At 46.6% G+C, this 20,928-nt stretch overlaps 2 protein-coding genes across 3 annotated transcripts; both read right to left on the bottom strand.

Annotated features, from left to right (window-relative positions):
• Nucleotides 1-682: 682 nt before the first annotated feature.
• On the bottom strand, nt 683-2,442 carry LOC119122717 (C->U-editing enzyme APOBEC-2-like). The gene is made up of 3 exons (XM_037251218.1): nt 2,059-2,442; nt 1,064-1,288; nt 683-986 (listed from the first exon to the last, which is right to left on the bottom strand). Exons 1-3 carry the CDS (start codon nt 2,283-2,285, stop codon nt 683-685), a joined length of 756 nt encoding a protein of 251 aa, XP_037107113.1. The 5' UTR covers nt 2,286-2,442.
• A 3,836-nt stretch (nt 2,443-6,278) lies between these two features.
• Nucleotides 6,279-9,436, bottom strand: elf3 (E74-like factor 3 (ets domain transcription factor, epithelial-specific)). 2 transcript variants are annotated; one of them, XM_037251215.1, is made up of 9 exons: nt 9,295-9,436; nt 9,039-9,177; nt 8,321-8,554; nt 8,080-8,199; nt 7,855-7,998; nt 7,688-7,774; nt 7,499-7,615; nt 7,180-7,375; nt 6,279-7,072 (listed from the first exon to the last, which is right to left on the bottom strand). In XM_037251215.1, the coding sequence occupies exons 2-9, from the start codon at nt 9,166-9,168 to the stop codon at nt 6,961-6,963; spliced, it is 1,140 nt and encodes a 379-aa protein (XP_037107110.1). In that variant the 5' UTR covers nt 9,169-9,177; nt 9,295-9,436; the 3' UTR covers nt 6,279-6,960. The 2 variants fall into 2 exon arrangements, with proteins under 2 accessions (XP_037107110.1, XP_037107111.1); XM_037251216.1 differs by lacking the exons at nt 9,039-9,177; nt 9,295-9,436 and adding an exon at nt 8,684-8,927 and having other exon boundaries at nt 8,321-8,641.
• Between the last annotated feature and the right edge of the window lie 11,492 nt (nt 9,437-20,928).

Consider the following 20,928-nt stretch of genomic DNA (forward strand, 5'->3'; position numbering starts at 1 on the left):
GGCTCATTTTGGTCACATGATCACGCCAACATATTCGATACTGAAAACGGAATTTGTGAGAAAAATGCATCCGTCATGTGCTGATGCAAGGTCCATTATTGGAAGTTTTGGACTGGCATGATGTCTCATTACACACAATCAAACAACTAATTCTTTTCAGATATGGTTTTATTTACAATACTCTTATTGTAATGCACCAAAATTGCACTTGTCTCTGTGTGTGTGTGCGTGCGTGCGTGCGTGCGTGTGTGTGTGTGTGTGTGTGTGTGTGTGTGTGTGTGTGTGTGTGTGTGTGCACTCAGACAATGGCAGTGTCACACAATGATCACGTTTCTCAAAGACCTTCCATATGACAACATAAGTCCTGTTCAGGTGTCACACCTTGCCACTCAGTGACTTTTCAACATTTTTGTGGCAGTGGGGAAGTACGAAATATCTTATTTGTAAATCGCTTGATGCTAAATGACAGCTTTGCTTGAAAGACCTGAATACCAACCAGTTACCTTCTGTCAAAAAAAAAATCTCTCTCTCTCTCTCTCTCTCTCTCTCTCTCTCTCTCTCTCTCTCTCTCTCTCTCTCTCTCTCTCTTTCTCCCTCTCTCTCTCTCTCTCTCTCTCTCTCTCTCTCTCTCTCTCTCTCTCTATATATATATATATATACATATATATATATTTATTTTTTTTCACTGCAGAATTTCAGACAGCTTCTCATGATAATACTCATAGTTGTCTTTGCAGTCTTCCCACAGGTTAAGAGGTTGCTCCTCATTCTCCACAAATGTATCCCAAGTATAGGAAAAGTCCAGAGGCTTCATCATCCTCAGCTTACATCCGGCTTTATGCAGGGCCTTTAGCCCAGCCTGGATCTCCGCCTCCTCGTACTCAAACAGCCGAGCAGCAAAGATGGTCAATTGGATGTTTTTCTTGGCGTTCAACATGTCAACTATCTTTGCAGCACAAGCAGAGCAGGGACTCGATGACATGTACCTGAAAGAAAGGGCATAGCATTTGACGACATGTATTCTTTTGCTGTCAATGATGCTGCAACGTTCAGGTCAATTCACCAGGTAATTGTGTATTTGAGTGAAGGGTCATAGTCAGACAGGCACTGTGTGAAGAAGGCCTCTTCAGCATGAGATCCGGCATGTTCATCCTCCAGACAGCCTCTCAGAAGCCCGTCAGGTGTGTTCCCTTTGTCCACCAGGTAACATAAGAAGGTCTTATTGCGGCCCGAGGAGTATTCCACATTCTTGAACTGGAACTTGAATGCAAAAGGATCGATGCGATCGCTGTGAAACACAACGAGGCACTCTGGTGTTATGGTAGTTAGAGCCCTCAAAGCGTTTCACACAATTTCATCCAATTAATGGCACATTTCATAACACTGCTTTATTTATTTGCATATTTCATTGATTTGATGCATTTATGTAGGATTTTATTTTTAAGTTCCGTATTTAATTGAGAACTAAAACAATCACATTTCATGAACCATGCAACGAGTGCATTTATTGATTAGTATTGCCGTTTGCTGGCAAAGGGTATGGGTGCCAGCTGACTTTTTTTTACAACTGCGGTTCCCCCTCAAATACTATGCTCTGTGACAGGCGGCATCCAAAGAGAATCCTTTGGAATTTTTTTGTCAAGGTTTCGGGTTCCGACAGTGACAACAGCTGCTCTGCTGACATAGTAATGGTGCCCGCCCGCTGGCCGGCCGGCCGGCCGGGGGCATCGCTGACAGTTTTTGCCTTTGATTGATCAATACAGGTGGAAAAGTGCTATACACGTGACAGGCCATTTACTTGTTCTGCTTACAGATTGGCTCGATGTTGGCTTCAGGTTCTTTCGGACTTGATCAGCGCAGCATGGCAGTGCAGGCCAACTCAGTATTTTGGTACTTTCTTGCCTTCAGCTAGGATGCAATATTTTAAAGCTTCTTAATGCCATTTACAGCCACGTCACAAAGGATGTGAATGTACTGACTGGATTAGTAAATTCGAATTTCAGCTAGCACCAAGGCGTTTTTTTTTTGGGGGGGTTCTTTTCTCTTTTGAATAATTACCCAGCAATGATTTCAAATGGAGGTAGTTCCATGGGCTCAACCTGAAGCTCTCCATTTTTCCCATTAGTTGTTGCATCATTGGTAGGTAACGACTCAGATGATGGTCCCCCTCCATGATGTTGAGCATTTTCCCCATCTTGATTCACCTCCTTCCCATTCTTGGTCTTTTCACCAGCTTCTTTTTCTTGTTTATCCTTTCTCCGCGGCATACGACTTCTGTCAGCCATGCTGTCGGATTTATTGTGGCCTCAAAAATGGATTTAAAATAAAACTAAATGCAGACAATGAAAAGTAAGCCGTGGACAGAGCGATGGAAGTAAAAGGAGCTCTGCAGTGCAATGGACTGACCTAAAGACAGAGGTGGTATAGGAGAGAAGGGGGGGAGGGAGGGAGGGAGGGATGGGTCTGATTTGGGAGGGGCACACTGACATTTTGGTCATTTGTGTCGGGTAAACATTCATAGTGTTCAAATTGAATTATGGATCTTGACCTTAATGTAGGTTTAGTGAAGTGCTAAATCCCCCGCAATTATTATTGTACTGTCTAAGTCACAAATCCGGTGGAATCAAATTCATTTGACTTCTAAATGGTGAATTCATGAAAAGAGTATTCTGGATTGAAAGTGTTGCTTTTGGCACACAAATAAGACCATTCAAGTTATAGCAATTGTAGCTTGACTCTAAAAATATCACCGTTGCCCTTTAAAGGTGCTAGCGACACTCAAGCAGCTGAGGCGTGTCTATTAAAAGACCCGAGATGAGAGAAGCAGCCTGTTTGCAATGAGAGGATTCCTTTTCAAATGTGTATGGCTGCATGTGGATTACATATGATGTTTTGCAGAGAAAACAATGCAAGCAGCATTATTTGCCAGCGTGCGGCCCAAGACGTCACTTTCTACAATCGCTTGGAAACCAAATTGTACTGCCAAAACGCTGGGGGGGATTGATTGCCCTTATCTGCCGTCGGTCGCTAGAGTTGAAAAAAGTTGCTCAATCAGTAATATCCAATATCCTGTCCCATGTACCGTTCTGTCCTTTTCATCAAAGTGGGATGTGGCAAGTCAAGGTCTTCCAGGGGAATCCCAAGGCATGCCCAGGCCACCCCCGGCCGGCCGGGGGCCCTGGGAATGGCATGCCTCCAAGACACCTCTATTCTTCTATTATGAGCAGATGCATGGATGTCACGACAATCCTTTAGAGGGCAGCAATCTTCCAGCCAGCAGATGCCTTTCGAGTGAGTGAGTGAGTGAGTGAGTGAGTGAGTGAGTGAGTGAGTGAGTGAGTGAGTGAGTGAGTGAGTGAGTGAGTGAGTGAGTGAGTGAGTGAGTGCGCAAGATGGCCATCAGTGAGAAAGGAGCAAAAGCTGGTTTTAAGGAATTTGTTAGAAAACGTTTACAAATCAATCAATCCATACATACTGAGAAGCATTGGGTAGATACGTACAATGTGAAATGACTCACTTTTATGACTCTGAGTCAAAATGTAGCTGTCAATTCTTTTTTTCCAACATGTTTCAACTTAAATATTGACAAATAAATGTTGATGCTACTTTTGAGCATATTAATGTATTAGTGAATTTTGTGTAATACACTGATCTGAGCAGATTGCAAAACAATCTTATGTGAAGAGTTCATCTGAGGCGAAAATCAAATTCAGCACCCTAATCCCGTTTTCCCAAAAGGTTTACCACTGTATGGAAAAGCAGGCCTACGCTGTTTATTAGGAACACAATTTCCAAGTTTACGGCGGTCCGTTCAAGTTTGTATCGTGCTGCCGATTCCGTTACGAGTGAAATTGACCAATGCCTTTCCATGCACCCATTGACCTTGTTTTATTGTTTCGGTAGTCACGATTGTACTGATAACGCCTGATAGTTTGATCCTATATTACCCGCATTATCTGGTCAGTGTCGGGAAATGTTTATGACCTTTCCTTCCAACAATAAATGCTGTAATCTTTTTGTTACTGTAAGCAACTCGACACATTAAACATATCAGTTCAGAAAAATAGGTCAGTCTATTCTCGGCCTGTGAAGCAACTACATTGTATGAATGGCTCATTACAAAGACTTTTTTTTTTTTAAAGTATATTTTGAATGAATAATCTTTTAGAGCTCCGTGTTTACAGTTTCAGTGTTACATTTTTGTGTTTTTTGAAGTATTACGTTTAAGTATATTTTGAACGAATAAGTGGAGGAGTGTCTTTTAGAGGTGCGCCTTTGCAGTTTCAGTGTTGCGTTTTTGTGGTTTTTGAAGCGAAAGTATTACGTTTTAGTTTAATAAGTAACCACGGGGATGGGCATAATGCGTCTCTTTGTGTTTATCTTGTGACAATGCAGTGAGATCACCGCAGTAAAAATCCACCCCTCCCTGCTTTCCTGTATTTCTCTGGCACAGACTATAACGTTTCTCGTAAACTGAGCCTGATTGGCAGGTATGTTGACCTTGAAGGAGGCCTAACGTTGTGTGTGTGCGTTTGTGTGTGTGTGTGTGTGTGTGTGTGTTATTGTTGGGGGTGCTCAACACAGCAGGTGGATTAACAGGTCTAACAATGGCCATGTGTTAGAGCTATATCTGGTGTGTGTTTTTTTTTTCCATTCATAAAAGATTGATCCAGCCAAATATTTTGTCAAGCACTTTTTGAATAACCATTTCAATACAGATGTGTGGTAAGAGGAAAAAGTGTAAATGTGTAAATCCATAGCATAAACGGAAGTCTTATGCGTCCATGTCTAATGGATAGTGTTAAGGTTGTGTTCAAATAAGAAGCTAATACTGGGCACCAAAGTGAAACAAGTTGCAAAAATGCACATTAAGGTTGTCATAAAAATGTGAAATGACCTTTGGGTGTGCTTCCTGATCAGAAACTACATTGAACAATGATTTGCATACAAATAGATATCCGTGGTGGCTTTGGTGTGTGGCTTGGGAGGGCCTTACTCAACAGTGCTCAGTCCTAATTTCAGATATGTTCTGTTTCAGCCATTGACCCATGGAGAGGAGAGCGTAAGCCAAATATGTGCAAGGCATGAGTAAGATTCAAATCTTAGCCTCTATTTTTGTAGTCAGGGAAGCTGCGCTCAAGCGTAAAAACAAAAAAAAGTCAAAGTCAGCTTTATTGTCAATTTCTTCACATGCCAAGACACAAAGAAATCGAAATGACGTTCCCACTATCCCACGGTGACAAGACATAGTACACAATATACATACGAGTAAACAACACAAAAAAAATAAAAACAAGAAGGCGCAAACAATGAATAAATAAGAGTGATGAATAAATAAGAAATAAACAAATAACACAATAAATTCTAAATAAACCCGCACATTGTGATTTTTCCGTACGAGTGGAAAGTTGTTTCACTCGTTTGGAAAGTGCTCGAGCGCTGGCTCTGCACAACGGATGGCCGTTCTGGCATCTCCACGGCATTCTTTTCATCTCAACTTCATGCCTGCTGGAACCACAGCATTTTGCTCAATTGGATTTGGGCGTTCTATATACCTTCTGCTGACGTGTGGGCTGGATGTCATTCAGAAATATGCCAATGGTGCGCACTCTTTGCATCCATATTTTAAATTCTATTTTTGAAACGAGTCCCCTGGCCAGAAGTGTTAGGGTTGATGTCTCACACAAAGCATCAGGATAGACTACACAGAGAAGAAAGGCACATGCACATGCGCTGAAGGCCGTCGACATGACTGACAGCTGCTTGTCCCGCCTTCTCGACGGAGGCGCTGGAAATGGACATAAATCAAGTCAGTCTCAGTTCCAATTTTAGCGCACAAAAGCACCATGACTCGAGCGAATCAAAAACACAGACAATACGACGCAACTAAGAACATACGATGTACTATGTATGTAGTATAAAGCTGCCCCCGAGTGCATGGCACAGTTCAGTCCCTTCATTGAATAAGCAAAATAGAAGTACTGAGTGGGACAAAGGCGTTTCTGCACTGGAACAGATTGTGCGGGATGTGAATCCTCAAAAACCCAAACCAGGTACGTATTACTACGTTGAATTCATTTAGTCCAATAAATCGATGCCATGTTTCCAGGACCCACAATGAACATCTATTCATTTCTTTTTAAGCCACAGAACCACATCCACAGTCCACGTTTCACAATGGATGTGTAGTCGGACTTCATCCAGGAACGCTCAAGTCCTCGTTGATGTGTCGCAAAATTCCAAATCATTTACTCAGATATTCACATACGAGGCAAGATTTGAATTCAAACATTTATTGTTTCATTCTTCTGCACGTACAAATCTTTACAAACAACAGCCAAGGTGCATAAAAAGGAAATAAATACAGAAGCTATGTCACGTTTTCATCCCACATCCAAAATGGGGGACACGTTGGTGGATGGCCATGACAAAAGGTACAACCAGATGAAACATTTATAAATGGCAAAAGACCACTTATTTCTCTTCAAAACAAATCACTTTATAATAAGTGATGCCAAAAGACGTAGCCCGCGTTGTTACAATCTTTCCATGCACAAGTGAAGTCCAACTGCACGTTGCAACAATATGGTTGTTGTTGTTGTTGTTTTTTACACTTTTCCAGTGAGTATAACAGAAGGGAATCCAGTCGATTCTCAGCTCATTGAAAGTCACAAAGCCCGACTTATTGAAACTTTAAAAAAACAACGTATTAATACAATGCAAGAAAACATTTGAGTTTCATGCCAATCAAGCACATGCACACGTACACAACAACATTAAAATTGGTTCACAAAACCTACAGGAGCCCAAAAGAGTGGCTTACGTTTTCTGCAACACCTTCCTTCAAAAAGGAAGTTCGTGTCTTAACATTTGGGCAGCGACTTTTTCCCATTGACAGGACAAGCAGGTCATTCAAGTTCGGAACGACTTTCATTTCAACTGCCATGGAGAATGAAAGCTTTACATGCTCATTCCCAGCTCTTCAACCTTCCACCCGCTGGAATTCTTTCCAAACTTGTAGACCAGCCGCCGTCCGTCGACCCGCTCCAGGATCTCGCGTTTGTAGTAGTACCTGTCCATGGAAGACAGCAATTTTGCCAGGAATGCGTGACAGGGTTGTCGCGTATCGCCTTTGTTTTGAAAGAGTGCCTCTACGAGTGGTTGGACTTTGCTACCGACCTCATAGCGCGACTGAGTTTCTCGTACGTCATGCTGCTGTTCTTCTTCTTTTGGCCCCACATTTGAGCCACCGCCTCAGACTTGAGGAACTTGAAAACGCCCTCGCGGCGGTCTTCCCACTTCATCAGGCCCTGGTTCTTTTCCGGGTGAATGAGAATATCTCGGATGAACTCCCAAAGATGAGTCCCCCGAGGTGCTGCGGACAACAAACAGACAGGACAGGGCAGGGCGGCCACGTGAGCTCACGCGAGTCGATGGCGCCTGTCGCAAACGGGATGTCGCTCCCATTCAAATGTGCTCTTTGTGTCTCCTCACCCACCATGTTTATTTTTCTTTGAAGGGTCATAAATATGGCTGTGCTCTCTGTTGACTTTAGGAGGTCGCCCCCGTGGTCGTTTAATTTGCGACTCTGCTTTCTCCTTCTTAATCAGCGTTTCTGTCAACAAAAGAGCGCGTGCGTGTTCAGACTGACAACTACGGAGCAATTCAAACACAAGTTGCCACTCACTTGAAATCACAGGGTAGGAGAACTCCGGGTCAGATTCTCCACTGCCAGACTCTGGCGAGCCAAGGTTGCAGAAGCCAAACAGGCCGCCTGATGAAAGATCACTTGTGAGAATCCAATTTCATTTCTTTCTAGGGCTAGATGGACAAATGAAGTCATCAACTACTGACTGTTGGATGAAGAGCTCCACTCGCTTTCAGACTGATTATCGGACAGATACTCGTCTGGCACAGGCGTCATGGCCCCCATGATCAGGCTGAACGGATCTCCGTTATCACCGTTGTCCAATGCCATTTTACCGAGCGAGTCTTCACCTGTTGATGTAAAGCGGCCACTTTAGTCATTTGACTTGGCCGTGGTCCCTGCTCAAACGCTTGCTTCTCAAACTCTTGTACCAAATTTGACGGTGCTGATCAAGGGGAAGGACACATTGTCTGGGAGGTTTAGGTTGTGTAGGAACCTATCGAGGAGCTGGCAGGTTTCATGGAGCTCTGGTCCTGATAGGTTGGTCAGTTCTGGGGGGGGTAGGGGGGGGGGGAGTTTACTCTGAGTTTTTGCCACTGAAAATGGTGATCTGTTATACAAAGTGCCTGAAATCATGTTATTGTACTAATGTGGAGAAAAAAGCAGCTTTACCATATTTGGCTTTGTGTTCTTGCAAGTTTTGGTGAAGGTGCGGACCAAGCTGAGGTCCAAACACCATGATCATCTGCTCCAGGGTCATCTGGCAGAAGCTGTGGCCGTCCATGGCGCAGTAGGACAGAGTTAGGGTACTGGCATCAAACTTGGCGCTGTCAGCTTGGGCGCTGATCCACTCCATCACATTTTCCGCCGTCCAGGAGAGGGGATTCATCTGACCATACCACAGACCTGCGGAGAGCGAGAGAGAGAGAGCGAGAGAGAGAGAGAGAGAGAGAGAGAGAGAGAGGTATTTCAGCAAAGCGCTCCGACAAAGGGCTCGGTCGGCCGGCCGGCCAGCCAGCCGGCCAGCCAGCCAGCCAGCCAGCCCTCTCGGCATGTGCTGCAATCAATATTCATATGTAAGCTGGACATTTGAGAGAACTTCTCACTTGTGCAAAAAGCTTGGATATTGATTCATGTGTGTATCACTCCCAGGTGGGGCTTTACTTCGACTCTAAGGTCAGAAAAACAAAGACTGAGCTGTTCTCGCGATGAGGTGGCACCCACCGATGAGTTAAACATTGACTCGCGAGTCAATCATTAGCAGCAGTGTCTAATTGAGGTCAAAGCAAAGTTCCATCAAGTCATGGAAAAACATCAGACCAAACGGACTCGGAGCTCGGGCGCCGACAAGTCTTTTGGCTTGAATGCGCCATTGCAGGTGGTGTCTCACCGTTGTAGGAGGCATAGGCCAGGTTGCTGTTGTGCTGGCTGGCTTGATGCGGCAGCATATCAGGCACACCGTTCTGATACATTGTGAAGTTGGCGTTTGTCAACACGCTGCTGAGGCACTGTGATGCCATCCAAACCAACTGCAAATGAGGCAAGAAACGTTTTGTCCAAAGCTCGGCAAATTGCAATTCCGTTTGACACCCAAATCACTTCAGTCGAAACAGATACTAACAGTCCATGCCAAGACGTTTCCTTACCTGTTGTGAGCGACAGTGACGCAATCCCGATTGCCGACTAATTTGCGTTTGGAGACTTGCTTGTTGTTGATATGCTATGCTGTGTTTCCGTGTAATGTGTAGCCAAGGTGCACCTGTTGCTTTATTCAGCCGGCCTTGTTTTAATACTCGGCTTGGGCGGTGGGGGTGGCCTCAGGTGAGTTCAGGGGAATTCCAGATCAACTTAGCCACACCTCCAGTCCTGCTCACCTCATCCTTTGCTCCAAGCATGTTGATCAACAACTTAGCCCCTCCACCCCATGTTTTCATGTGTTTAACCCAGAATTAGGCTCATTAACACATGTTTCCATCCAATGACTAAAAAGCTCTGTGCTATTTGGAGGGAATGTATTTAAGCACCTACCGTGAAGTGGATATACTACTACGTCCTATACATTTCAATATACTAACTCACTGACTGAGAGTGCTTGTGTGAGAATCTATGTGCCCTGCGACTGACGCTCACCCAGAGCACCTTTTGTGGTGGAATAGGCTCCAGCTCTGCATGACCTTGAGCAGTAGAAATAGCGTAGAAATCAATTGATTTTTTTTTATTATTATTTTCAGACACAACACATACATCTTTTCTATTCCGCTACATAATGGAAACGTCACTGATTGTACGTTTTGATCGTTTTATCAACACAATTGTCCACATTGACTTGATATATTCGTTGCAATTCTCAGCGTGCATTACAAGTACTACTTACTTATTACAAAATACGATTACAATAGCCACCTAGTGTATTCGCTGGTCATATTGATTGCCACCCTTATCTTTATCTCAACGTGCAAATAAAAGCGACCTCTTCTGATTACTGGATTGGCTCAGAGTGTGTGTTCAGTGCTGTAATGTTGATCTTCGGCTTACAGTGACTTACAGTGTGTAATTGCCTTCAAATGCGTTTTGAGATATGTGCCGAGTTTAGTCGAAAGGCCAAAACAAGCCGTACCAGTGTGACAACTTTCGGCTCGCTTGTCAGTCCAGTGAGCCGCGAGTAATGTTTCTGGGAAACGTAACTTAAGCAGTTCCAAATCATTTTCTTATCTTTTTCTGACGAGTATGTTACAGATACCATCCACAAACTGTTTTTTTTGTGCATGGATCCAACATTAGGCAAATGCTTACGGTATCAAGGTGAGTGAGGCCGCAAAATTCAGGACCAGAGTGAGCAAAAGTAAAAAATGGAGTGTCTCTTCTTTAATGCTTTTTGACAGTGAGGCAGACTGACGTCTGGAGAGCAACCATACAATGACAGATTAGAACCAGAAACCTTTACAAGTGTGCTCTGGTGTGGTGTTGCGCGTAGCTGCAGGTTTCTGGATGGGTTCTACATACTCTGGAGGTTTAGCGTTGCTCTTTGCTGGTGCCTAGTAATGACCTATAAACTTCAAGCACCTTTGCCTTTCATGATCACTTATTATACAGCTGACCTATTTGATCATAAGTCACGCAGTGGCATGCTGGGCCGGGATTTTCCCCGATGTCTGCAGGTGGGGCCGGACCATCAACTTCATGAAGTAGTATTAGTTTTGGATGTGTTCTGTATTTCATTTGCAAGGTTTGTAATATTTGTTTTCCCCCAGCAAAGATCAAATCTATTTGTTTATTTTCCGTATTTGAATGCACTCTTCCCACCGTCAACGTGCCTTTAGTTTCTAAATGCTGCAGGAGCCCAAATGCTTGTCATAGATTGCGGCCAGGTACACAGTGACGAACGACATCAAGGCGTGACCTGTTGCGTCGCTGTCTGTCACGTTACTACCTACCGTTGCTCTGCAAAGTATTCATGGGATGCATTTATGGACGACTACGGTGTTTACGCTTGTGTTCATCTTGTGGACGTTTTCATCAGACGCTACAAACCTTGTTGACGTCACTTGAGTCAGATCAACACACACACACACACACACACACACACACACACGCACGCACACACACACACACACACACACACACACACACACACACACACACACACACACACACATGGCTTCGCCTTCAGAATGACGTCAATCTTGTGTTGAGTGTGAAAAAGCCTCTTTTTTTAACTAACTTGTCACTTTCTGTGATGGACACCCACAGTCGGAGCATACATAGTGGGGTTCAGTCATACGGATCCAGTGATATGATCTGGCAGCTAGACAGAAGTGCTCTCTGGCTTTATGTCGCTCTTTAAGTGTTCAAACAGTGTGGCTATATGAACACATTTCCCCAGTTAAGCTGATGTATTGAATACCTAGTGTTTTTTGTCATCTGTCTGTAACGTCGTGTTTCTTCAGATGAACAAAACGGCTTTGAAAAGAGACTTTACGGAGGCTACGAAAAAGGGTTCTCCAGCCTTATGGCAGGGGGTGCTAGTGATCCCGCGATGCTTCATGCGCCTAGCTGTAGAAGAAGAGATCCCCATCGTTCTACATTCGTCCCCCCCCCCCCCCCCCCCCCCGTTTTTACATTTCGTTTTACAATGGAGGATTACATATCCAAACGATTTTCAACTATGGATTTTCGGTCGAAGCAGGAGGTCATCAGTAAAGGAAGAGCAACTCCCGAGTTAAAAGGTTGGATTCGGACAGCGGGACAGCGGGACTTCGGAACGCACGACCGAAAACAAGTTTTTGATTCCATGTGTTTTATTGAGCGTTTTTATGTATGAAGACTGCTGATATGAGATTTTAATTCAAATAGTTCAAATTAAATAATGAATAAGCCACACTAGAGCAGTGTTCCCCAACATGTTTGTGACACGGTTAGTTGCCGGAAAGGTTTTACCCGGGGGGGTTGACTTCAGTGCCTCCCCGGTCATAAACCTCACCGCACGTCACTTGTATTCTTATATTGTGAATGTGCAATTATTACAATAATATTCTAAATAAGGGATGACCGATTTGAATTTAATTTTGGTTAACCCTAATCCTATTTTTTTTTTTTTTTTAAAAAAAAGAAGCAGAATTTAAAAAAAAAAAAACTACCTAAAAAAATCTAAACACTACCAACCTAAATTCAATCAGACGCAATGCTAGGGATAGCCACCAGGGGGTGACCGGACGGCGTGGCGGCCATTTTGGAAAAATGGTACCGTGAGTGTAAGGGACACTCAAAATAAGGACCTTCAGGTAAGAGCGGATACCAATAACAGATGCTGTGGAGATTGCAGTGATCCTAAGAGATCACAGCCAATGGGATCCCCTGCCAATGCGATTTTCGGTCGAAGCAGGAGGTCATCAGTAAAGGAAGAGCAACTCCCGAGTTAAAAGGTTGGACTCGGACAGCGGGACTTCGGAACGCACGACCGAAAACGAGTTTTTGATTCCATGTGTTTTATTGAGCGGTTTTATGTATGAAGACTGCTGATATGACATTTTAATTCAAATAGTTCAAATTAAATAATGAGTAAGCCACACTAGAGCAGTGTTCCCCAACATGTTTGTGACACGGTTAGTTGCCGGAAGAGTTTTACCCGGGGGGGTTGATGTCAGTGCCTCCCCAGTCATGAACCTCACCGCACGTCACTTGTATTCTTACATTGTGAATGTGCCATTATTACAATAATATTCTAAATAAGGTATGACCGATTTGAATTTAATTTTGGTTAACCCTAATCCTATTTTTTTTTTTTTTAAAAAGCAGAATTAAAAAAAAAAAAAACTACCTAAAAAATATCTAAATAACACCAACCTAAATTCAATCAGACGCAATGCTAGGGATAGCCACCAGGGGGTGACCGGACGGCGTGGCGGCCATTTTGGAAAAATGGTACCGTGAGTGTAAGGGACACCCAAAATAAGGACCTTCAGGTAAGAGCGGATACCAATAACAGATGCTGTGGAGTTTGCAGTGATCTTAAGAGATCACAGCCAATGCGATACCCTGCCAATGCGATACCCTGCCAATGCGATCCCAATGTCAAATGTCAAAACTAACGTCCAATAATAAAATGTGATAGTTAGATGTTTGAATTAAAATAGAAATATGATACCAATAAACAGTTTCGTTTCGTTTCATTTATTTCAAACATGTGAAAAAAGAATAAGATTATTGTACACAATGAAAAGACATGACAAAATACATGCATATACATATATACACATACCGACATACCCACATACATACATATACATATATATATATACATATAAAAATATACATATATATACATATACACATACACATGCCTACAAGCGTAGCAATAAAGATATAACCGCAAAAGAACCATAAATCACATTCACATGTCTGAAAAGGAGTAGGAAGAAGTATAACTTAACAGTAATTGACAAAATAAAATTGACAGCTGAACATACAAATCAATGAGATCAGAAGTGTAGGGGATAAAAATAAAAAGTAATATAAGTAAGATAGTGAATGGTATGAAATGGATAAGCAACTTTTGTACTCAGCAGGGACAAAGGATGCAGCCATATTTGAAGACACACGACTCAGGGTTGAGAATATTAAAATAGGTTTTGACTAATAATCTGAAATCCAATAAAACCACGCTCAGGGCCGCTCGAAAGTATATCCAAATTACCTGCAGTAACTGCCGGAGAATGAGAGGTAGTACACAAGAGATCCACCAGGAACCTGAATGAATGGGAACCGTGAGTGTAGGAACTATCTGAAATAGTGACCCTCTGGCAACAACAACAACAACAGGTTGGCCTTCCCTGGGGCCTTGCGGTGTATGAAGCACAGGGAAGTGGAAGGAATTAAATCCAGCATCTCCTTAGGTCGTGCGTTGTAATGGGACAAAGGAGATTGCTCAAGAAGATAGGAGCATACTTTTGTAGGCTGGTTCTCACTCTGATCAGGGTGGTTGATCCTGAGCTCTTCTGCCTTGAGTGGCTTGACCTGGATACCTAGCGGTGTTAACGAAGGGTCAAGCTGACACCGGGTGTAAGTGCTCAGGGGCTCCAGTGCTCTTGGACCCCGATCGGAGGAGAAAAGCAGCGGTTCACCGCGGCTGGTTCTCACTCTGTTTGGGGAGGATTGATCCCCAGCTCTTCTGCCCTGAGTGGCTTGACCTGGATACCTAGCGGTGTTAACGAAGGGTCAATGCGACTCAGGGGGTACGTATGCGGCCCCCCTGAGTTCCGACTCTAGGAACAATGCACGCAGGGTGTGGTGGTCCAGAGCGGAAGGACCTTAATCCAGGCTCAGTCTTCTATGAGGGTTAGCCTCGCTCATGCAACAGCACATTGCACCACACACGTTAAAATTGAACTCTAAATGGTGACCTGGAACAGGTTCCAAATTCTTGCCCCTAATATTCACGTCCCCTAGTCCAGCTTAGGTGACTAGGCCGAGGACGCACCGGGACCTAGGCGATGTAGAGTAGGGTTTCTTTTTCAGCCATTCCCTCCACAGGTATTGCAACACAGGTGAGTTCCCTCTAGGTACTTTGACTTCCCTGGAGAGGATTGATCCCCAGCTCTTCTGCCCTGAGTGGCTTGACCTGGATACCTAGCGGTGTTAACGAAGGGTCAATGCGACTCAGGGGGTACGTATGCGGCCCCCCTGAGTTCCGACTCTAGGAACAATGCACGCAGGGTGTGGTGGTCCAGAGCGGAAGGACCTTAATCCAGGCTCAGTCTTCTATGAGGGTTAGCCTCGCTCATGCAACAGCACATTGCACCACACACGTTAAAATTGAACTCTAAATGGTGACCTGGAACAGGTTCCAAATTCTTGCCCCTAATATTCACGTCCCCTAGTCCAGCTTAGGTGACTAGGCCGAGGACGCACCGGGACCTAGGCGATGTAGAGTAGGGTTTCTTTTTCAGCCATTCCCTCCACAGGTATTGCAACACAGGTGAGTTCCCTCTAGGTACTTTGACTTCCCTGGAGAGGATTGATCCCCAGCTCTTCTGCCCTGAGTGGCTTGACCTGGATACCTAGCGGTGTTAACGAAGGGTCAATGCGACTCAGGGGGTACGTATGCGGCCCCCCTGAGTTCCGACTCTAGGAACAATGCACGCAGGGTGTGGTGGTCCAGAGCGGAAGGACCTTAATCCAGGCTCAGTCTTCTATGAGGGTTAGCCTCGCTCATGCAACAGCACATTGCACCACACACGTTAAAATTGAACTCTAAATGGTGACCTGGAACAGGTTCCAAATTCTTGCCCCTAATATTCACGTCCCCTAGTCCAGCTTAGGTGACTAGGCCGAGGATGCACCGGGACCTAGGCGATGTAGAGTAGGGTTTCTTTTTCAGCCATTCCCTCCACAGGTATTGCAACACAGGTGAGTTCCCTCTAGGTACTTTGAAGATTGCCGAAGAAGAAAGAAGCTTTTTTTTGTAGGTACAACCGGGAGGAGAGCACTGGGGAGGCACTGCTTAGTCAGGGCTGGCCCCAGCGCTCTTGAACCCCGATCGGAGGAGAAAGGCAGCGGTTCACCGCGGCTGGTTCTCACTCTGATTGGGGAGGATTGATCCCCAGCTCTTCTGCCCTGAGTGGCTTGACCTGGATACCTAGCGGTGTTAACGAAGGGTCAATGCGACTCAGGGGGTACGTATGCGGCCCCCCTGAGTTCCGACTCTAGGAACAATGCACGCAGGGTGTGGTGGTCCAGAGCGGAAGGACCTTAATCCAGGCTCAGTCTTCTATGAGGGTTAGCCTCGCTCATGCAACAGCACATTGCACCACACACGTTAAAATTGAACTCTAAATGGTGACCTGGAACAGGTTCCAAATTCTTGCCCCTAATATTCACGTCCCCTAGTCCAGCTTAGGTGACTAGGCCGAGGACGCACCGGGACCTAGGCGATGTAGAGTAGGGTTTCTTTTTCAGCCATTCCCTCCACAGGTATTGCAACACAGGTGAGTTCCCTCTAGGTACTTTGAAGATTGCTGAAGAAGAAAGAAGCTTTTTTTTGTAGGTACAACCGGGAGGAGAGCACTGGGGAGGCACTGCTTAGTCAGGGCTGGCCCCAGTGCTCTTGAACCCCGATCGGAGGAGAAAGGCAGCGGTTCACCGCGGCTGGTTCTCACTCTGATTGGGGAGGATTGATCCCCAGCTCTTCTGCCCTGAGTGGCTTGACCTGGATACCTAGCGGTGTTAACGAAGGGTCAATGCGACTCAGGGGGTACGTATGCGGCCCCCCTGAGTTCCGACTCTAGGAACAATGCACGCAGGGTGTGGTGGTCCAGAGCGGAAGGACCTTAATCCAGGCTCAGTCTTCTATGAGGGTTAGCCTCGCTCATGCAACAGCACATTGCACCACACACGTTAAAATTGAACTCTAAATGGTGACCTGGAACAGGTTCCAAATTCTTGCCCCTAATATTCACGTCCCCTAGTCCAGCTTAGGTGACTAGGCCGAGGACGCACCGGGACCTAGGCGATGTAGAGTAGGGTTTCTTTTTCAGCCATTCCCTCCACAGGTATTGCAACACAGGTGAGTTCCCTCTAGGTACTTTGAAGATTGCTGAAGAAGAAAGAAGCTTTTTTTTGTAGGTACAACCGGGAGGAGAGCACTGGGGAGGCACTGCTTAGTCAGGGCTGGCCCCAGAGCTCTTGAACCCCGATCGGAGGAGAAAGGCAGCGGTTCACCGCGGCTGGTTCTCACTCTGATTGGGGAGGATTGATCCCCAGCTCTTCTGCCCTGAGTGGCTTGACCTGGATACCTAGCCGTGTTAACGAAGGGTCAATGCGACTCAGGGGGTACGTATGCGGCCCCCCTGAGTTCCGACTCTAGGAACAATGCACGCAGGGTGTGGTGGTCCAGAGCGGAAGGACCTTAATCCAGGCTCAGTCTTCTATGAGGGTTAGCCTCGCTCATGCAACAGCACATTGCACCACACACGTTAAAATTGAACTCTAAATGGTGACCTGGAACAGGTTCCAAATTCTTGCCCCTAATATTCACGTCCCCTAGTCCAGCTTAGGTGACTAGGCCGAGGACGCACCGGGACCTAGGCGATGTAGAGTAGGGTTTCTTTTTCAGCCATTCCCTCCACAGGTATTGCAACACAGGTGAGTTCCCTCTAGGTACTTTGAAGATTGCTGAAGAAGAAAGAAGCTTTTTTTTGTAGGTACAACCGGGAGGAGAGCACTGGGGAGGCACTGCTTAGTCAGGGCTGGCCCCAGAGCTCTTGAACCCCGATCGGAGGAGAAAGGCAGCGGTTCACCGCGGCTGGTTCTCACTCTGATTGGGGAGGATTGATCCCCAGCTCTTCTGCCCTGAGTGGCTTGACCTGGATACCTAGCGGTGTTAACGAAGGGTCAATGCGACTCAGGGGGTACGTATGCGGCCCCCCTGAGTTCCGACTCTAGGAACAATGCACGCAGGGTGTGGTGGTCCAGAGCGGAAGGACCTTAATCCAGGCTCAGTCTTCTATGAGGGTTAGCCTCGCTCATGCAACAGCACATTGCACCACACACGTTAAAATTGAACTCTAAATGGTGACCTGGAACAGGTTCCAAATTCTTGCCCCTAATATTCACGTCCCCTAGTCCAGCTTAGGTGACTAGGCCGAGGATGCACCGGGACCTAGGCGATGTAGAGTAGGGTTTCTTTTTCAGCCATTCCCTCCACAGGTATTGCAACACAGGTGAGTTCCCTCTAGGTACTTTGACTTCCCTGGAGAGGATTGATCCCCAGCTCTTCTGCCCTGAGTGGCTTGACCTGGATACCTAGCGGTGTTAACGAAGGGTCAATGCGACTCAGGGGGTACGTATGCGGCCCCCCTGAGTTCCGACTCTAGGAACAATGCACGCAGGGTGTGGTGGTCCAGAGCGGAAGGACCTTAATCCAGGCTCAGTCTTCTATGAGGGTTAGCCTCGCTCATGCAACAGCACATTGCACCACACACGTTAAAATTGAACTCTAAATGGTGACCTGGAACAGGTTCCAAATTCTTGCCCCTAATATTCACGTCCCCTAGTCCAGCTTAGGTGACTAGGCCGAGGACGCACCGGGACCTAGGCGATGTAGAGTAGGGTTTCTTTTTCAGCCATTCCCTCCACAGGTATTGCAACACAGGTGAGTTCCCTCTAGGTACTTTGAAGATTGCCGAAGAAGAAAGAAGCTTTTTTTTGTAGGTACAACCGGGAGGAGAGCACTGGGGAGGCACTGCTTAGTCAGGGCTGGCCCCAGTGCTCTTGAACCCCGATCGGAGGAGAAAGGCAGCGGTTCACCGCGGCTGGTTCTCACCCTGATTGGGGAGGATTGATCCCCAGCTCTTCTGCCCTGAGTGGCTTGACCTGGATACCTAGCGGTGTTAACGAAGGGTCAATGCGACTCAGGGGGTACGTATGCGGCCCCCCTGAGTTCCGACTCTAGGAACAATGCACGCAGGGTGTGGTGGTCCAGAGCGGAAGGACCTTAATCCAGGCTCAGTCTTCTATGAGGGTTAGCCTCGCTCATGCAACAGCACATTGCACCACACACGTTAAATTGAACTCTAAATGGTGACCTGGAACAGGTTCCAAATTCTTGCCCCTAATATTCACGTCCCCTAGTCCAGCTTAGGTGACTAGGCCGAGGACGCACCGGGACCTAGGCGATGTAGAGTAGGGTTTCTTTTTCAGCCATTCCCTCCACAGGTATTGCAACACAGGTGAGTTCCCTCTAGGTACTTTGAAGATTGCTGAAGAAGAAAGAAGCTTTTTTTTGTAGGTACAACCGGGAGGAGAGCACTGGGGAGGCACTGCTTAGTCAGGGCTGGCCCCAGAGCTCTTGAACCCCGATCGGAGGAGAAAGGCAGCGGTTCACCGCGGCTGGTTCTCACTCTGATTGGGGAGGATTGATCCCCAGCTCTTCTGCCCTGAGTGGCTTGACCTGGATACCTAGCGGTGTTAACGAAGGGTCAATGCGACTCAGGGGGTACGTATGCGGCCCCCCTGAGTTCCGACTCTAGGAACAATGCACGCAGGGTGTGGTGGTCCAGAGCGGAAGGACCTTAATCCAGGCTCAGTCTTCTATGAGGGTTAGCCTCGCTCATGCAACAGCACATTGCACCACACACGTTAAAATTGAACTCTAAATGGTGACCTGGAACAGGTTCCAAATTCTTGCCCCTAATATTCACGTCCCCTAGTCCAGCTTAGGTGACTAGGCCGAGGACGCACCGGGACCTAGGCGATGTAGAGTAGGGTTTCTTTTTCAGCCATTCCCTCCACAGGTATTGCAACACAGGTGAGTTCCCTCTAGGTACTTTGAAGATTGCTGAAGAAGAAAGAAGCTTTTTTTTGTAGGTACAACCGGGAGGAGAGCACTGGGGAGGCACTGCTTAGTCAGGGCTGGCCCCAGTGCTCTTGAACCCCGATCGGAGGAGAAAGGCAGCGGTTCACCGCGGCTGGTTCTCACTCTGATTGGGGAGGATTGATCCCCAGCTCTTCTGCCCTGAGTGGCTTGACCTGGATACCTAGCGGTGTTAACGAAGGGTCAATGCGACTCAGGGGGTACGTATGCGGCCCCCCTGAGTTCCGACTCTAGGAACAATGCACGCAGGGTGTGGTGGTCCAGAGCGGAAGGACCTTAATCCAGGCTCAGTCTTCTATGAGGGTTAGCCTCGCTCATGCAACAGCACATTGCACCACACACGTTAAAATTGAACTCTAAATGGTGACCTGGAACAGGTTCCAAATTCTTGCCCCTAATATTCACGTCCCCTAGTCCAGCTTAGGTGACTAGGCCGAGGACGCACCGGGACCTAGGCGATGTAGAGTAGGGTTTCTTTTTCAGCCATTCCCTCCACAGGTATTGCAACACAGGTGAGTTCCCTCTAGGTACTTTGAAGATTGCTGAAGAAGAAAGAAGCTTTTTTTTGTAGGTACAACCGGGAGGAGAGCACTGGGGAGGCACTGCTTAGTCAGGGCTGGCCCCAGAGCTCTTGAACCCCGATCGGAGGAGAAAGGCAGCGGTTCACCGCGGCTGGTTCTCACTCTGATTGGGGAGGATTGATCCCCAGCTCTTCTGCCCTGAGTGGCTTGACCTGGATACCTAGCGGTGTTAACGAAGGGTCAATGCGACTCAGGGGGTACGTATGCGGCCCCCCTGAGTTCCGACTCTAGGAACAATGCACGCAGGGTGTGGTGGTCCAGAGCGGAAGGACCTTAATCCAGGCTCAGTCTTCTATGAGGGTTAGCCTCGCTCATGCAACAGCACATTGCACCACACACGTTAAAATTGAACTCTAAATGGTGACCTGGAACAGGTTCCAAATTCTTGCCCCTAATATTCACGTCCCCTAGTCCAGCTTAGGTGACTAGGCCGAGGACGCACCGGGACCTAGGCGATGTAGAGTAGGGTTTCTTTTTCAGCCATTCCCTCCACAGGTATTGCAACACAGGTGAGTTCCCTCTAGGTACTTTGAAGATTGCTGAAGAAGAAAGAAGCTTTTTTTTGTAGGTACAACCGGGAGGAGAGCACTGGGGAGGCACTGCTTAGTCAGGGCTGGCCCCAGAGCTCTTGAACCCCGATCGGAGGAGAAAGGCAGCGGTTCACCGCGGCTGGTTCTCACTCTGATTGGGGAGGATTGATCCCCAGCTCTTCTGCCCTGAGTGGCTTGACCTGGATACCTAGCGGTGTTAACGAAGGGTCAATGCGACTCAGGGGGTACGTATGCGGCCCCCCTGAGTTCCGACTCTAGGAACAATGCACGCAGGGTGTG

Source organism: Syngnathus acus, chromosome 5 (genome assembly GCF_901709675.1).
Source record: "Syngnathus acus chromosome 5, fSynAcu1.2, whole genome shotgun sequence".
NCBI classification, from domain to species: Eukaryota; Metazoa; Chordata; class Actinopteri; order Syngnathiformes; family Syngnathidae; genus Syngnathus; species Syngnathus acus.